This window comes from Grampus griseus, assembly GCF_964374135.1.
Source record: "Grampus griseus genome assembly, chromosome: 14".
Taxonomy (NCBI): domain Eukaryota; kingdom Metazoa; phylum Chordata; class Mammalia; order Artiodactyla; family Delphinidae; genus Grampus; species Grampus griseus.
The window spans coordinates 33104400-33120115 of record NC_139008.1 but is presented as its reverse complement, the minus strand read 5'-3'; the positions used below and the strand labels follow the sequence as shown (position 1 = coordinate 33120115).

Sequence of the window (15716 nt, the reverse complement as noted above, 5' to 3'; positions counted from 1 at the left end):
TAGCCTCTGTTCTGCCTCAGAAATTGGGTTGGTCCCTAAAGACACACAGACAAGGAAAACCAACTTCATTTTTCCTTCATGGAGCTCACAAGTTTGTTGGAGACCTAAGTGATCACCATATATATCTGTATTGCAAGTGGTGATAAATGGTCCGAAAGCAAAGAAGAAGGGTCCGCAGAAAATAGTAGGGGTTGGATTCAGAGGTGAAGGGTGTTCTCTCTGGGAAAGGGGCATTGAGGCTGAGATCAAGTAGGAGGTGGACAAAGGGGGAGGGTTGGAGAGACCATTCACACTGAGGCAGAGAGTGTGTGTCCCAAGCCTGGGTGATCTCAGGGGGGCTGAGAAAAGGCCAGGGAGCCAGGAGGTCAGTGAGAGAGGGCAAAAGAGGCAGAGAGGGGCCAGAAGCCATAGGGGTTTAGAAGCACTGATATAGAGGTTGGATTTTAATCCAAGAGAAATAAAAAGGAAAAAAAAAAAAGCACAGAGGGTCTCTAAGCAGGGGGCACATATGACTGAATTTGACCTTTGAAAACACCAGTTTGGCTTTTCTATGGAGCACAGATTAGAGGGGGACAAGATTGAAAGCAGGGGCTCAGGTAGGAGGCCACTGCAATAATTCAGCCGCAAGAGGACGGTCACTGGGAATTGACAGCAGAGACGGACAGGAGTGAAAGTTTTGAAAAGTAAACCTGATCTTCTTTGTGACACCCGTCCACCCCCCACTGCAGGTGTTCAGCCAAAGAACACACGTGATATTCTGGAGAGGGGCAAGTGAGGGCTTGCGTGGGGATGGGAATCTCTCAGGAGGTACCACCCTGGAATACATGGGCCTTCACCGAAGAGAGTTACAAGCTAGTTCCAGCCAAAGCTCCCCGGATTCTAATTGGCCAGAGCTCAGAATCTCAGCGGCTGGTCTCGCACACTGTTTGGTAGCAGAGTTACCACACAAAATGACACCCAGATCATCAGGGTGACCTCTCGTATCTTGGCAGCAGACTTCTGAAATCGTGAGTGAGGAGTGGAGAGCTAGTTGGATGAAATGTCCCGGGGGGCAATGCTCTATCCCCCACCTCCAGTCAGGGGAGCTCAGGAGTTAAATGTGTTCCCGTCGGTGTCAGGCAAAAGTGGCTTTGAATCTTAAAAACATAATGGAGATTATGGACCTCTGACCAGCTAAGTGGACATGTCTCTTAACCTCTCTGAAGCTTAGTTTCTACATTTGCGAAATAGAGGTAGTAGCAGGACCAGTAACATAGGGTTGTCATGAGTATGGCATGAGATTATTTGTATAGCACCCAGCACAGCGTCCCTGGCAAATGAAAGCTTAGTAAATGTTTTTACTCTTGGTAGTTGTGGTGGAGGTGCTGGTGATGGAGGGAGTGATGGCTGATGGCAATGGTGATAGTATTGGTACTGACAGTGGTGGTAGAGACAGTGGTGCTGATGCTGGTAGTGATAGCAGTGGTGGAGGTAGTGATGGTGATGATGATGGTGGTGTGCTGGGGGTGGTGGTGCTAATTGCTCTTGGTGATGATGGTGGTTGTGTTGATGGTGGTGGAGGTGCTGCTGACAGTTGTGGTAGTGGTGACAAGAGAGATGGTGGTGGAGGTCTGTTGGTGGCGATGCTGACGTTGGTGATACTGATTAAAATGCAGTGTAGTAGAGTAGTTTCGGAGCACCTGGATTGAAATTGGGTCCAAATCTGCCACTTGCTATCTTGTGTGCCCACTGGCAAGTTACCTGTCTTTGTTTCAGTTTTCTCCTCTGTAAAATGGGGAGGATGATACTCATTGTCAGTCACTACAATGACAAAAGGAATTCATGTTTGTAAAAAAAACAACACAGTACAGCATTTATTCTAATAAATGAACTCTTCAATGAGCATAGAGTGTTTGTTAAATAACAAACTGGCCCTGAGTACAGCCTTAAGAAAAAGGTACCCAGTGGCTTCTTTATTCTTGATTTCGGTTTGCATAGTGAGCAGGAAGGCCATCTTCCCCTTTCCTTCTCTGCCAGACGCGCCCCCATCTCTCCATGTGTTCTGAGTATAACAGGTGTGTGGTGAGCTGGGATTCTGGCGGAGTGCAACATGAAAAAGACTCCCAGTAATTATAAAAATAACAACGAGGGCTGCTTAATGTGGTAGGCAGATGAGCACACCACTAACCAGAATGATAAATAGCGCCTGCAAATGTTAGGTCCCAGTGGGAGTGTGGGAACATATGGGGATAAACCACACTAAAAGTTGGGCATCGTTGGTAAGTTTCAAGCGGTTAAGGAAGGCCGCTCCAGTGCCAGAGTTCCTTTTCTTTTTTCTTTTTTTAGCCTGATTTTAAATCCTTCAGTTCCCTTTTGTCCCTTTGTTCCATTTTGGTCCTAAAAGGAATATTCATCTTTGAGGCCAGCCACAGAACCTCCAAGGAAGTGAGGTCTGGGTTGTAATCATAACATACACAACCACCCTGGAATCTGTGAATTTCCACACTGAGCTCTATTCAATATTGTTTGGAGAGATGCAAACGAACACAGTAAATATTTTATGGAATGCCGACTTGTTAACAGAGTTCAGATCTGTGATAGGTGGGTGTGCATAAAAATAAGCACCTAAAACCGACCCAGCCCAATAAGTTTTATTTGCAGAAGGGGCAAACAGCTCTCTCTGGCAAACATTATTTAAAAAGAAGATGTGGATGGCAGTAGGTTGATTTCAGGTCGCTGTTTCTGTGTCTGGGTCTGAATATAGTTTGGAGGTGGTGCAATCTGTGTTGTCATGGCTCTGCAGTGGGATTTCTCTGGAAGGATATTTTGGAATTCTTGCTCACTGTTCATGCAGTTTTTCCTAGGGCTCACTTACAAGAGCTTTCAGCATGAAGGCAAGGGTTATAAGGTGGGTACCTGAGTGCTGGTGTTGGCTCCTAAGTAGATTTCCAGGATGCCTTACTTAGCAAATACATCAACATTTGTCGGTAATGGGAAGCACGCAGAGGAAAGGAAATAGGTTTTGGAAACAGACAGGCATGGCTTTGGCTATGGCCCTCTCACTCAACTAACTAGCCATGAATGATGTGAGCTCTCTGAGTTACACTTCCTCATCTGTAGAATGGGGCTATTACAGGCACCAATATCAGACACTTGTTAAAAGATTAAATGAATTAAGGTTTTTAAAGTGCTTAGAATGGTGTTTGACTCTTAGAAAGTGCTATAAAATGTTTGCTGATACAAATAAGCAAAAGGTATCTCCTGTGACTTTTTTTATGCATGTGTGGATGTGTATCTACCCTTAGTTGCAAGGGACAGAAACCCGACTCAAACTAGCTTAAGCAATATGGGACTTTATTGATTCATAAAACTGTGATGTTTGGGGTCAACCAGTGATAAGTGAGTAGTCACTTAGTAAGTGAAGTAAGTCAGGCAGATAAAGACAAATATTATATGATATTACTCATATATGGAACCTAAAGAAATAATACAGGGCAACTTATTTACAAAACAGAAACAGACTCACAGACATAGAAAACAAACTTATGGTTACTGAAGGGAAAAGGGGAGGGAGAGGGATAAATTAGGAGTGTGGGATTAATAGATACACACTACTATATATAAAATAAACAACCTAGATCTACTATATAGCACAGGGAACTGTATTCAATGTCTCGTAATAACCTGTAATGGAAAAGAATCTGAAGCTGTACACCTGAAACTAACACAACATTGTAAATCAACTATACTTAAAAAAAAAAAAAGAGATTAAATGAGTTAATACTTAAAGGGGTTAGAAGGTGTCTGGCAAATAGTAAAAGATATATATGGTTTGTTCCCAAAATATTTAAAAATAGATGTAGAATCAGAAACGAAACGAGGTCACTCAGGGTGGTTCCTGTTTTGATGTCCCCAGAGTGTCCCAGAAGGGCGCTGCTAATCTGGGAAGTTGAAAAGCCCACCTGTCAGAGGCTCTCTGTTGCCACCAGCTGCCTGGCCATGACATCGCGGAGAAACCATTTGCAGTGGTCAGCTCCTTGGCTCAGCCTTTTAGATGCTCAGCTGCACAGCTTGGTCCTGGGTCCTTCCTCTCTCTGTCTTGGCTACAAGACCAGACTGCATCGTCTCTGAAAACACAAGCATATATTTCCTACCTCCATTCTCCCCCAGCTCTGGGTTTGGTGGATGCCCTTCTATGCCTAACACCAGCTCGTTGGTTTGATATGCTCTGTTTCCTGGCCTGAAAGCTTCAGCGGAGAGAAAGCAATCCCTGTTGGGTGATTGTTCATTATTGGACAAGAAGGCTAAGGATGTGCATTTGGATTTCTTAGCGTCTGCCTTGGTTTTACAATGTAGATGCCGCAGCATCTTCCCAAGTTGTTTGACCTTCTTGCCTTCTTGAAACCCTCAGCCCTGCTGAGCTGTGGCAAGAGTTCTTTGAGTGGCAGGTATACATCCACAGTGCTGGTCAACATGATTCCATGTGAGAACGGTCACCCAAGCTGTCACTGCGAGACTGACTAAAGGGATTCCGACTCTCTCCATATCTTTCCTTCAGAAAAAGCATAGCATATATTGGCTACATACTTCAAAATCTGATGGAGGTTCAGAGGGCCCTCAAGGGTCCACAGATGAATTCAGAGGGACCATCAAGTCCCTGCAATGATCTGCAACATTTTGTGAGTTATGTGCAGTTTTCTGGGATGAGGGCAAAATTCTCAGAGTGGTCCATGCATCAGAAATGAGAGTGAAGAACCATCTCTTCACCCCCAGAAGAGGCATTCAGACAAGAAAGCCAAGGACAAGATAGCCCAAGGAGATAAGGAGCCCTGGAGGTTGAGATGGTGCTTAAGCCTCACAAAGAAAGGTCGCAGGGTCATCTCTTTAGGGCTTTTTCTCCTGGATCACCTCCTCTTTTTTTTTTTTTTCTCCTTCCATGGTCACTCTTTGCTGGTGTTCCCATGTGCCAGCCATTTCCACTGCCTTGGACCTCCTCTTCCTTGGGAGGTATTTTTCTGCTTCCTGATGACTCAGTGAGGTAGGATGGGGTGGGGGGTGGAGGCCAGCACTTCTCCAGATCTTCAGGTCTTGTCCGTCTGTCTTTCTTGGCTGTGGTTTTGTCTTGTGTTGCCTTTAATGGCAATTAGGGTGCTTGAGTTTGAGGGATTGAGAGCAAAGGAGATAAGGGATCCACTCAGCTTGAGTTCAGTCCAGGGCAGCATTTCTCAGAGTGTGTTCATGATTGTCACAGGCCAAAAAAGGGTTTCTCGTAGTTGTTAGGCACTGGGGCTTCTGGCCCATTCAGGGTGCAGCTGTCATTTACTGGCTGTATTTTCTTGGCCAATTTACTTTTCCTCTGAGTGGATCTATTTTCTTGACTGTAATGTAATACATTTAACAGAATCTACTTCATAGGAATTTAGAGAGGATCACCTGAGATAATGCATCTGATGAAATTAGTGCAGGGCCTGGCACAAAGTAAGCATTGAATACATAGCAACTGTGATGATGATAATGGTGATGGTCACAAAGATTCTGATGAAGGTGAAGAAATAGGAGGAGGGCAACTAGGAGAAGCAGTGAAGAGCTTTGCACAGGGACTGACATAATTTATTATTCTCAATAGCCAGATATTGAAATAGACAGCAAAATGGTTGGATGAATGGATGGATAGATGGATGGATAGATAGATGGATGGATGGCCAGTCAGTCATCAAATAATCTCGGGAATGTCTGCCTCAAACAAGGTCAAACAGGTTTCTATTTTTTTCCCCTTGCAGGACTTTTCAGGTGCTTTACTATGCTATGCACCATGAACCCCCAGCTGGGAGAGAGAACAAGCTGAATTTCTCCCACTTCTTTGGCCACGTGGTTCTTTTTACAATAAAGCATCTCATGAGGCATCTTTAGTGCAGAGCTAGCTTTGGGAGAGGCCAGTCCAGACTCTTAGTCTCTCAAGGGAAAAGGATGTGCGTAGAGCTCAGGTGGTTCAGTCCGTTCCCAGAGAGTAAAGGGCGTGCATGGGGTTGGGACAGAAAGACCCAGTTCTGAGTCCTGGAGACTCGTGCTATTTGGAGCGGGCTCTGTACCCGGCTCCTGCAGGGACCTGCTTGCAGCACACGAGGCAGAAGATGCAGGGAGGGCATGAGCACGATCTGGGGGGGTGGCTGATTATTCATCCCCCATCCCGAGAGTCCCCAGGGAGTATTTGTTTGCCTGGAGCAAGGTCAATACATTCTCAAACCCAGTTGCCATTCATCCCCAGACAGGTCAGGGGTCAGTTCCTGAAGCATGTTGATCTCAGCAGAGATGATGTGCAGGGTTGATATTCTTAGATTTGCTCATTCAGCCAGTCAGTCTGGCTTTCAGAGGAGAATCAGGTCAGGAAGGGCTTACTGATCCAAGAGGAGCACTTGTGCTGCCTCCGCCACTGGGGGCTCGAGTTTCTAATGATAATCAGCAGCTTCTTCACTTACAAGACCTACTGGAATTTTCTTTGTGCATGTTCATAACCACTTTTTTGGGGGGTGGGGGGCGGGCGCGATACTGTTGGGTAGGAGTGACCCAGTGTCCTGGATTCTTTGGGTTATTCCCGTTTCAGAGGCACTACTTTCTGCATCCCCATAAACCCTCAACTGTGTTTGAAATTCTCGTATTTTGTTTTCAAAACGGTGTCTTCCGTGTACAGAAGCTACGCCCACAAGCTCGTTAGCCTCTCTGTCTGAATTTTTGGTTTACATCCCGGAAGAAGAAGGTAGGTTCTTACAACCAAAAGGCACATCACAGGTAGCACCTGTAAGAACTATTTTATTTAACCAATTAGAAGTTGAAGGGAGGAAGGGTTTGGGGGAGGTCTGATTTGAGCTGGTTTGATCCTTGGAAGCAGATGCTGCTAATGTGTTGTTACTATGACAACTACTGCACCCACTATCTGCTCAGAGCCAGTCCCTCAGCTAAATGTGTCTGTGACTCTTTTAGTCAACCTGTATATGACTCTTATTTAAATCTCTAGACCACCCCATGAGGTGTGGTTACTAATCATATTCTTACTTTACAGATAATAAATCTGAGGCACAGAGACGTTACGTAACTTGCACCAGAACACACAGCTAGAATCCGGTGGAAGGGTCGGGCAATAGGAGACGATAGTAATGCCACAGTGAGAACTGATGCTTACTTGGTACTTATCACTCGTGTCAAAGCTTTCCATGCATCACCTCATTTACACGTGTTGACTGAACCCAATGGGCTGGGGATGTGTCTTCTGTTCCCAGGATGTGACTTTCCTAGCTGGATTGGTCCTTTGCTGAGGTTACAAACGAGGTGACTATAACTTGGAGAACAGCTGATTGGTGGCCCGGTACATCTACCCACAGTCTGTGGAAGCTTTTCCTATGGAAGGTCTTGCCTCCATGGTAACTCACATGATACTTTCAGTCTCCCCTCTTCCAGGAACTCACCTGTCAGTCCTCGGCCTCAGGGCCATAAGCATCTTACGAACTTTTTCTTTGAGGTCCATTTCTTTTTGAGGTAAAGCCCTTCCGTGCTGTGTTCTTACCTGCGTTGGATTGGGTTTGAATGCATGCCTGGTGGTGAGTGGAGTTTATCAATTTTGGTTCGAGTCGTTGCTCTAGAGTGGTCATTTGTCATGGTCTAGCAGAGGTTAGGGGTGTGTCGAAGGGAAAACTGGCTCTTGCTAAATAAGAAAGCATCCATTTTTGCTGTTTAACCTCAGACAAGTCACTTAACCTCTCTGAACCTCCCTATCATCCTGTGGCTACCAAAGGTAATTCTCAAGTGCCTACTGAACATCTACTCTATGCCCAGTCCTGTGAGAAAGACAGGAAAACAATGATGGAGGAAATAAAATAGAAGCATACCTGGAAGTGATTCCTAGCTGGGTCTTTACCATGTTAGGTCAAAACACGCTGGTCTTTTGGGGGCTTAGACAAGTGGGGTCGTAAGTGCTAGAGAAGGTGGGGAGGCTGCCTGGAGCATCAAACGTGTGACTGCTTGTTGAAGCAGGGGGTGTTCATGGGTCGTGTGAGGGAACAGATAGACTGAAGTTTCCTGCAGAGACCTCGGTGTGGGGTACACATGGGGCATTGAGGAGGCAGACTTGACCTGCGGATTGGGATGATTAGAAAACAACTGACATGGGTACATGAAAGACACGCCAAAGAAGAAAACATCAAATAAACCAGCACCTTTTGAACTTTCCAAGTGCCAGGAACACCCATATGCACCCTTGTCATTTCACGGCAGCAGCGTACCTGTGCGAAGGGCCAGGTGTTGTCCCATTTTACCCCCAAGGAGACCAGGGCTCAGGGCTAAGTATTTCCTTCCGGTCAGATCTTTAAAAGGATGACAGAGCCAAGATCCCAACCCATACTCTCCAGCTATGAAACTCATGCTTTTTCTACTGTGCCCAGGTGCCCTGGGCACCACTTGAGATGACCTTGGCAATGTGTGGCCCTCAGTGGCCTGGAGACCCCTTGCAAAGGCAATACGTGCAAGCAGCTTTGCTTGCGTTTGTCCAAAGCGTTCATTCAGTCCGTCATTCTCTTGAGAAGCATTTGGGGAAACTTCATTTGTCTACTCAGCATTTTAGTCATTGGGTGAATAAGAATGAATGGCATGCTTCCTTATTTGAGCCAGTCTACCTTCTAGAAGGAGTCATCACACTTGAAAGAATTATTATTATACAATGCTAACATGACTTTAGGACACAGGTGACAGTGTATTTCGTTCTGCCTGGGGTGGTGGGGAAGGTTTTGTGCATTTGACTTAGGCCAGTAATGTTGAATTGGAAGGAAGGGAGGGAGGGAGGGAGGGAGGAAAGAAAGAAGGAAGGAAGGGAAGGAAGGAAGGAGAGGTAGTTCTGCATAGCAGGCAAATTTGTAAGGAGTCTTAGATGCATGAAGGTGTTTGGCAAAGGCAACTTGCCAGTGTGGTTTGCAGAGAAGAGTGATTTGTAGAAGGAAGGACAGTGTGTATTGGAGGATGAATCTGGAAAAGCTGAGGAATATTGTGAAAGGCCTTGAAAACTATAGGAAGTTCTGTGTCATGTAACTTGGCCTGGAAATGGGGAGGTATGGGTAATTAGATAATCTGCATAAATTCATATTAGGAGATAACCACTGTTAATATCCCAAAGCTAAGGAGTATGTTTAATGCTTTCAGAGGAACACTCAGTTTTATGCTTTTTGTTTTGTTATGGTATGGTGGACAAGTGGCAACTGACATCCGGCTGCTTTTCAAGAAGCAGGTAGAGAATGATGGAAATGGTCTCACGAGAGCTCCTAATCTGGGGAGGGGGCAGCTTCTTCCCAGGCTTCAGGGACAGTTGGGCCAAGGGAATGTGCACCAAGGTTTCTAGACCTTCCAGTCTTTCAAGAGTTGTTGTAGATCTACGTTTTATATAAGCTGCCTCCGTTTAAAAATATTAGCTTATTTTTACACAATGCGGACAATTCCTCCTCCTCCTGGTCATCAGCATCCTCAGCATCCATCATCCTCAGCATCCTCAGTATCATCCTCATCTGTGAACTGGATTTGGTCCATGAGGCTGCAGTTGGCTCTGTTGACCAATAGAATCCACAAGGCAGGAATCAGTCTTCTCTGAATGCTCCCCTTTCCCATCCTCCAGCCAATGCTTGTGTTTCTGTTCTCTTTCCTTCTCTTACATGGGTACATGGGTGTTTAAACTTGGGGTGGCTGCTGCTCGGAAGGGCTGCTGGTGGGCAGAGTCATCCTCATGTTAGCTCTCAGGATCTGGGGAAGGAGATGTAGTATCTGACAGCATGAGAGGAACCACTTTAATCCAGGAAAGGAAAAGAGAGGTCACTAACTAAGAAGGGGGTGTCATCACGGAAGATGGAGAAAGACGGGAGAATTTCTGGAGGGAGGATGGATGAGCCTGAACTAGCAAAGGCAGGCTAAGAAAAAAAAAGGCTTGATGGAAATCCCCGACACAGGGATAATTGACAGAACTGGCACCAAAGAAGCGGCAGGAAAGCCAGAAGCAAGTGAAGAAGCAGAAGTAAAAGATGGAGTATATACCTGTCATTGTATTGAAGCCGGACTCCAGAGGTTTGTAAAATACATGCTCTAAATGAAGCGTCTGCAAACCACAGCCTGAGAGCCAAACCTGGCCTTTGACTGTTTTTGTACGACCCTCGAGCTAAGATTGGTTTTGACACTTTTAAATGGTTGGAAAAACTCAAAAGAAGAATATTTCGTGACAGGTGAAAATTATAGGAAATTCAAATTTCAGAGTCCATTTGCTTATTGTAAACATTTTCACATGAAAACGGCAGAGTTTTGAGTAGTTGCAACAGAGAGTTTAAGGTCCACAGCACCTAAAATATTTGTAATCTGCCCATTTACAGAAAAATGTTTGCCCTCCCCTGCCTGTGATGGCCAGAGTGATGATGATACATAGCCCTTGGTTTACATTCAGTCCCTTTTGGCAACCTACCTATGTTTTCTACCTGCTGCCAGAACTATCTCCCCTGTTCTTCACCTTATTTTTTTATTCTACATTTTTTTTAAGTTCCTGCAAAATACTATGAGCTTAATACCACCCATTAGACATTGGGTAGATAACCATTTACCATGAGCCACTGGAAAGCAGAGATACATGGAATGTGGTACCTGCACATTCAGTGGAGGAGAGGGACCCAAGAGGAAAGAATTACAGTCCAGTAATACTGGATGCTTCCCATTTGGGAAAACAGAACCCATTTTAGAAAAAAGAGGTTTTGCTTAGTGACCATTATTTATTTTTATGTTTTGTAATGTCATAAAGTTTTGGGGGTGGGTTTTGAACAAGGGTACATTCTGTTCATACCATTTTACAAGTATAACCACTACAATCATACATGGCAGTAATATCTAAATATAAAATCAGAATCAGAGAAAATGTGAATAACAGGACTGGAGGTGGTGAGAACAAGAAGATGAAAACACAAATATGCAGGCAGTAAAGGCCAATAAAATGGACAGAGTTGAACCTCTTTTGGGGCTCTGAGCTTCCTGGAAGTCAAAGTGAAAAGGGTCACAAAACAATGAGTCTTTATTTTCAGAGTGAGGAAAAGAGATACTCACTACTCAGGAGCAGAAAAGCTTTTGTAGCATGGAGTTCTTAAAAAGAAAAGAGAAAATATCCTCTGCAAATGATATAGTATACATCTATAATGTCCTGTGTGTACAGGCACACCTCGTTTTATTGTGCTTCACAGATACTGCGTTTTTTACAAATTGAATGTTTGTGGCAACCCTGTGTTAAACAAGTCTATGGGCACCACTTTTCAAACAGCATTTGCTCGCTTCATGTATCTGTGTCATATTTTGGCAATTCTCTCACTGTTTCAAACTTTTTCATTGTTCTTCTGTTTGTTGGTATATATGATCACTGATCTTTGATGTTATTACTACAACTTGCTGAAGATTCAGATTATGGTTAGCATATTTTAGCAATAAAATGTTTTTAAACTAAGTTATATACTATTTTAGACACAAGGCTGTTGCACACTTAATAGACTACAGTATAGTGTAAACATAACTTTTATATGCCCTGGGAAAGCAAAAATGTATGACTTGCTTTACTGTGATATTCTGTTTATCACAGGGGTTTGGCATCCAACCACGATATCATCCAACCACGATATCTCCATCCAACCACGATATCTATCTATGTTTCTGAAATGTATCATCAGGTTCTTTAAAAAAAAACACATAGAGTAATACACAGAATAATCTTTTGTATTTATGTAACTCTACAGTTTCCAAAACACTCCCACACTTTTGCTTATCAGAGCCCTCTCTGTGAAGGGTAAGTGGATATTGTCACTCCTATACGAGGTTCAGGAAACAAAGTCCAAATGTATACGTTTCTGGCCTTCATGACTGAATTAAGTTCCGACTCCTGGTCCAGTGGTCTTTCTACTTTATCACACCAGAGACATAGTACAATCTGACCCACCCCTTACCAAAGTCAGGAAGAGCTCTCCCCTCCCAGGAAGCTGTCTCATGGCAAGGCCACTGTCCTCACTGGTAACTTCTCAGAAGCGCAGTGTTGAAAGTCAGAGTCAAAAGCTAAAATTAGAAATATCAGGCTGTTAAGTAAGAGGGGTCAACTCGCAGCTGTTCCTGGAGCTTTCTGAATTGTAACAAGGTGGCCCCTTTGATACAGGAGAATCAATTACACAGAAACCTTGTCAAGATGGCCCAAATTCAGCCTTAAATAATTGAATTCTCTGCCAAATGCTGTCCACTGTCGTTATCTAGAAATGTAATTATGCAGCTAAATCAAGCAACTAAAATTAGTGTCGTGTAAAAACACCTTGGTGATCTAAAAGTGGAGGAATTGACATTTGGATTTAGAAAAAGCCGATAGTTGAATATGTTTTGCGGTGTCTGAAGCTCTCCAAGTTTCGACAAAATCCATATCTCGTGTCCTATTTCAAGTTCAAGGTGGAATGTGGTAAGCAGGTGTCCGGTTTGAAGGTGATTTTCGATGATCCCTGGGCCTTGAGCATAAGCTGAGTGGGCTCACTCTGTGCTCTCGAAATTGGGAAACTCTCAACACGCCCACGTTCTTTCCTGGTATGCAGATTAGAAGAGTGCCAATTTGAATGCTTTCTGCGCCTTCAATCTGAAGTCAAAGATGTGTCTATACCAGGTATTAGTAGAAGAACAGGAAACACAGGATAAGAATGGCAAATACTGTACACATCTTGTATTGTACACATCATGATAGGATGCCAAATACCTTACTTGTCACACAACCCTATGAGGATCTATTATTATCTCAATTTTCCAAGCGGAGAAACTAAGGTTCAGAGATGCTGAGTAACTTGTTCAAGAACACACAGCTATTAAGTAGGACACACAAGTCAGTATAATTCCAATTCATGCAATCCCATCGAAGTTTATCTATTTCCGTGTAATGTATCCCAATCACTTGGATATTTTCAAACATCAGAAAGATTTCAAATACTAGAATGTGTTTTTCATCTGCAGTTTTGGCGTTCATTTGCTATGCCTTTAAACTCAGGGAGCAGGGAATCATCTCTTATTAATAGATTGCATATTAAAATATAACAATTGAAAGCTCAAAGAAAAAAAATGTTTAAAAAAATTTTTTTAAGGCATATGAAGATCTGTTACAGAACGAAATACTACTGTAATGGATATCGTGGCTGATTAGGAATTGTGTTTGTAGCCTGACACTGCCTCTCACACGTGTAGGGCTGTGAGCAAGCAGTTCAACTAGTGTGAACCTCATTTCCCGTGTGGACCAGGAACTGATAATAGTACCTACTTGGGAGAGTTGTGAGAATGAAATTACAAAACATATGTAAATAATTTAGCTCATCCTGCGTGCATAGCACACACTGAAGATATTCGCTGGTGGTATTATTATTTGCACAAATCGCCCTTTAAAACTAAAACCAGAGAGAGAGAGACAGAGGATAACAAACTCGACTAAGTATCTTCTTCATTTCTTTGTGATCAGTACCAGAGGCTGCCCACATTCCCCTACTTAGGTTTTAAGTGGCAACTGATAATCATATCAATTTACATTTCTCAGTTTTCCTCTCTAGACATCCCACGCAGACTCCGTCCCTTGCCTTTTGCCCAAATTCATTAGGAAGAGCCCAAATCTCCCAGCTTGACCAGCTCTCTCCCAGTCTCTTAGTCTCTCTCACTCTCTCTGAGAACTAAATTAATGAAGAGTATTTGGTTAGTCATGTTAGGCAAGCCGTTCCCAAAATAGAACCTTCCATTTTGGTAGCTTCAACCCTGCAGCTGCTGTGTCTCTCCGTCGTCTGGGAGGAAAACTTTCACATTAAGAGTTGCTGATGCCGGATTTTCTTTCTCGCGCCTCTGCGCATGGATGAGCGCTCGGCTCCTGACAGGAGCGATCTGGCTCTCAGCTTTGTGGTTCCGAAGAAGTTGGGTCTATAGATTTTCCCCTAACTCTCTCCATTGATGCGTTGAGCTTCTGAGGGAATCCTACCTTCCCGTAAAGCATGTTGCCTTCTCAAGGAGTCCTCCTGCATCCCTATGGCGTGCCTATGATTGTTCCAGCAGCCCCCTACTTCCCCGGACTGATCCAGGTAATTCAAGGCCACTGCCAGCAAGCAACTTAACTCCAGAGCACTCAGAGTAATAATTGGAATTTTTATGGTTGAGAAAGCAAACACTTTTAATACAGGAAAAAGCTCTCGTGTAGTCAGTGGGAAGACAGTAGGAAATCAAAAAGATGGATCACCCTAATCTGGCTATTGACATCTCTCATGGCTGAATAAATGGTGTAGTTGAGCTATATTTGCTTGTATTGATCCGGCTGCTGTTTAACATTCATGCCTTTGCTTCGGGAGGTTGACCACGGGGCAAAGGATTTGCTCTCCCTCCCAGCTTTCTGAGGGACTCAGTCTCCCAGAGCAGATCATGAGGCAGAGTACCTGATCATGAGGTGAGTTGGTTAAGCGCTTTCACCCAGGAAATAGAAGGAGCGTGAAATATGCATTAATCCTTAGCTTCCCCTTCCCGTGGATTGTCTATTTTCATAGAGGCTCCCCCCACCCCACCCCCAAACCTGGGTAGAGTGGTGGCATGGAGGCAAAAAGGAACACTCTACTGATGGTTAATTATGAAGTTCAGAGATTATCCTAGGAATTCCTTACCAGTTGAAAGTGAAGGATTGAAATGTGTGTTGGTATTACTCTTACGGCTATTAATTTTGTGTCAGGAGAATCATCAAATAAGATATTTGGGGCCTTTTATTTTTCCGCATCGTAAGCGTGACTTCTTAAGCAAGGGTTGGCTTCTGGATGTGTGTCTGAATTTCTCTGTGGAAGGCTAACTAGTGACAGAGCCTGAACATCATAGGAAACCCGGATGTTTTCCACTGTGGTTTGTTTGTTGTTTGTTTGAGAACAACAATCTCTTTGTAATAAATTCTGTATCTCGTTTCTACAGGAAAGGAAAACTGCACGTAGTTAGGATGTCCTTTTCCCTTCAGCCTTGTGCTTCTGCCTCCACAATAGTTTAAAATTCTGCAGCACCCTAGCTCATTAATTAAAATTTCTGGCGAGGGCTCTGGTCAAACCCTTTTCTCCTATGCTGAATGCTGTTGTTACCTCTTATAAACTGTAAGAACCTTGGTGATTTGAGCCATTCAGGAGTGATTCCAAGTAATCAAGCAAAACCTTCTACCATCCCAGATTTATGGTCCTTACTGATTTTGGAGGCTCCTATATTATTGTGAGAAATAACAGACTGCTTGGAGAATGGTCCTTAACAACATGGAAATTATTCCATCTTTCCGGGCATAAGCAGGGCCAGTGTGGCCCACCCGAGGTCTGAAGTAGAACTCAGTGGCAATCTGGAAGGCCTTTGCTTCCACTGGAAATTTGGGGTGAAGTTTAGCCATTGGAGTTTTGTCAGACGCTCTGCCACCCTGTCTGATAAATAATTACAGGCAAATCGTGCCCTTCACTCTATGCTGATTGATGCTGAAATTGCTTTAGCAAGTTCTCATAAGTTCCTGTTATAGATTAAGTGCCGGTGTAGGAAAAATAACGGCACCCACTGAAATGGGTGAATGTAATCAGGCTTAATGGACTCGAGAGCTTGTTGGGAATTAAATAACTATCGATTCGCTGGAATGTTGCCGTCATTACAAAATGCCACTCTGGACGTATTACCCCAGTGATAGATGAGAA

General features: G+C 43.9%; 1 protein-coding gene across 11 annotated transcripts in view; it reads left to right on the top strand.

Moving 5' to 3' along the window:
- The first annotated feature begins 980 nt into the window (after positions 1 to 980).
- The window catches only part of RBFOX1 (RNA binding fox-1 homolog 1), a 364238-nt gene continuing 349502 nt past the window's right edge, over positions 981 to 15716 (top strand). For 9 of the 11 annotated variants that reach the window (XR_014297670.1, XR_014297671.1, XM_082669673.1 and 6 more), the window contains exon 1: positions 13829 to 14105. Coding sequence is in view for 7 of the 11 variants with exons in the window: in XM_082669673.1 (XP_082525799.1) it covers positions 14019 to 14105 (87 nt within the window). In the remaining 4 variants the exon portion in view is untranslated. Of the gene's footprint in view, positions 1008 to 13828; positions 14106 to 14369; positions 14465 to 15716 lie in introns of those variants that run through there. The other 2 variants (XM_082669675.1, XM_082669674.1) reach the window with 2 other exon arrangements.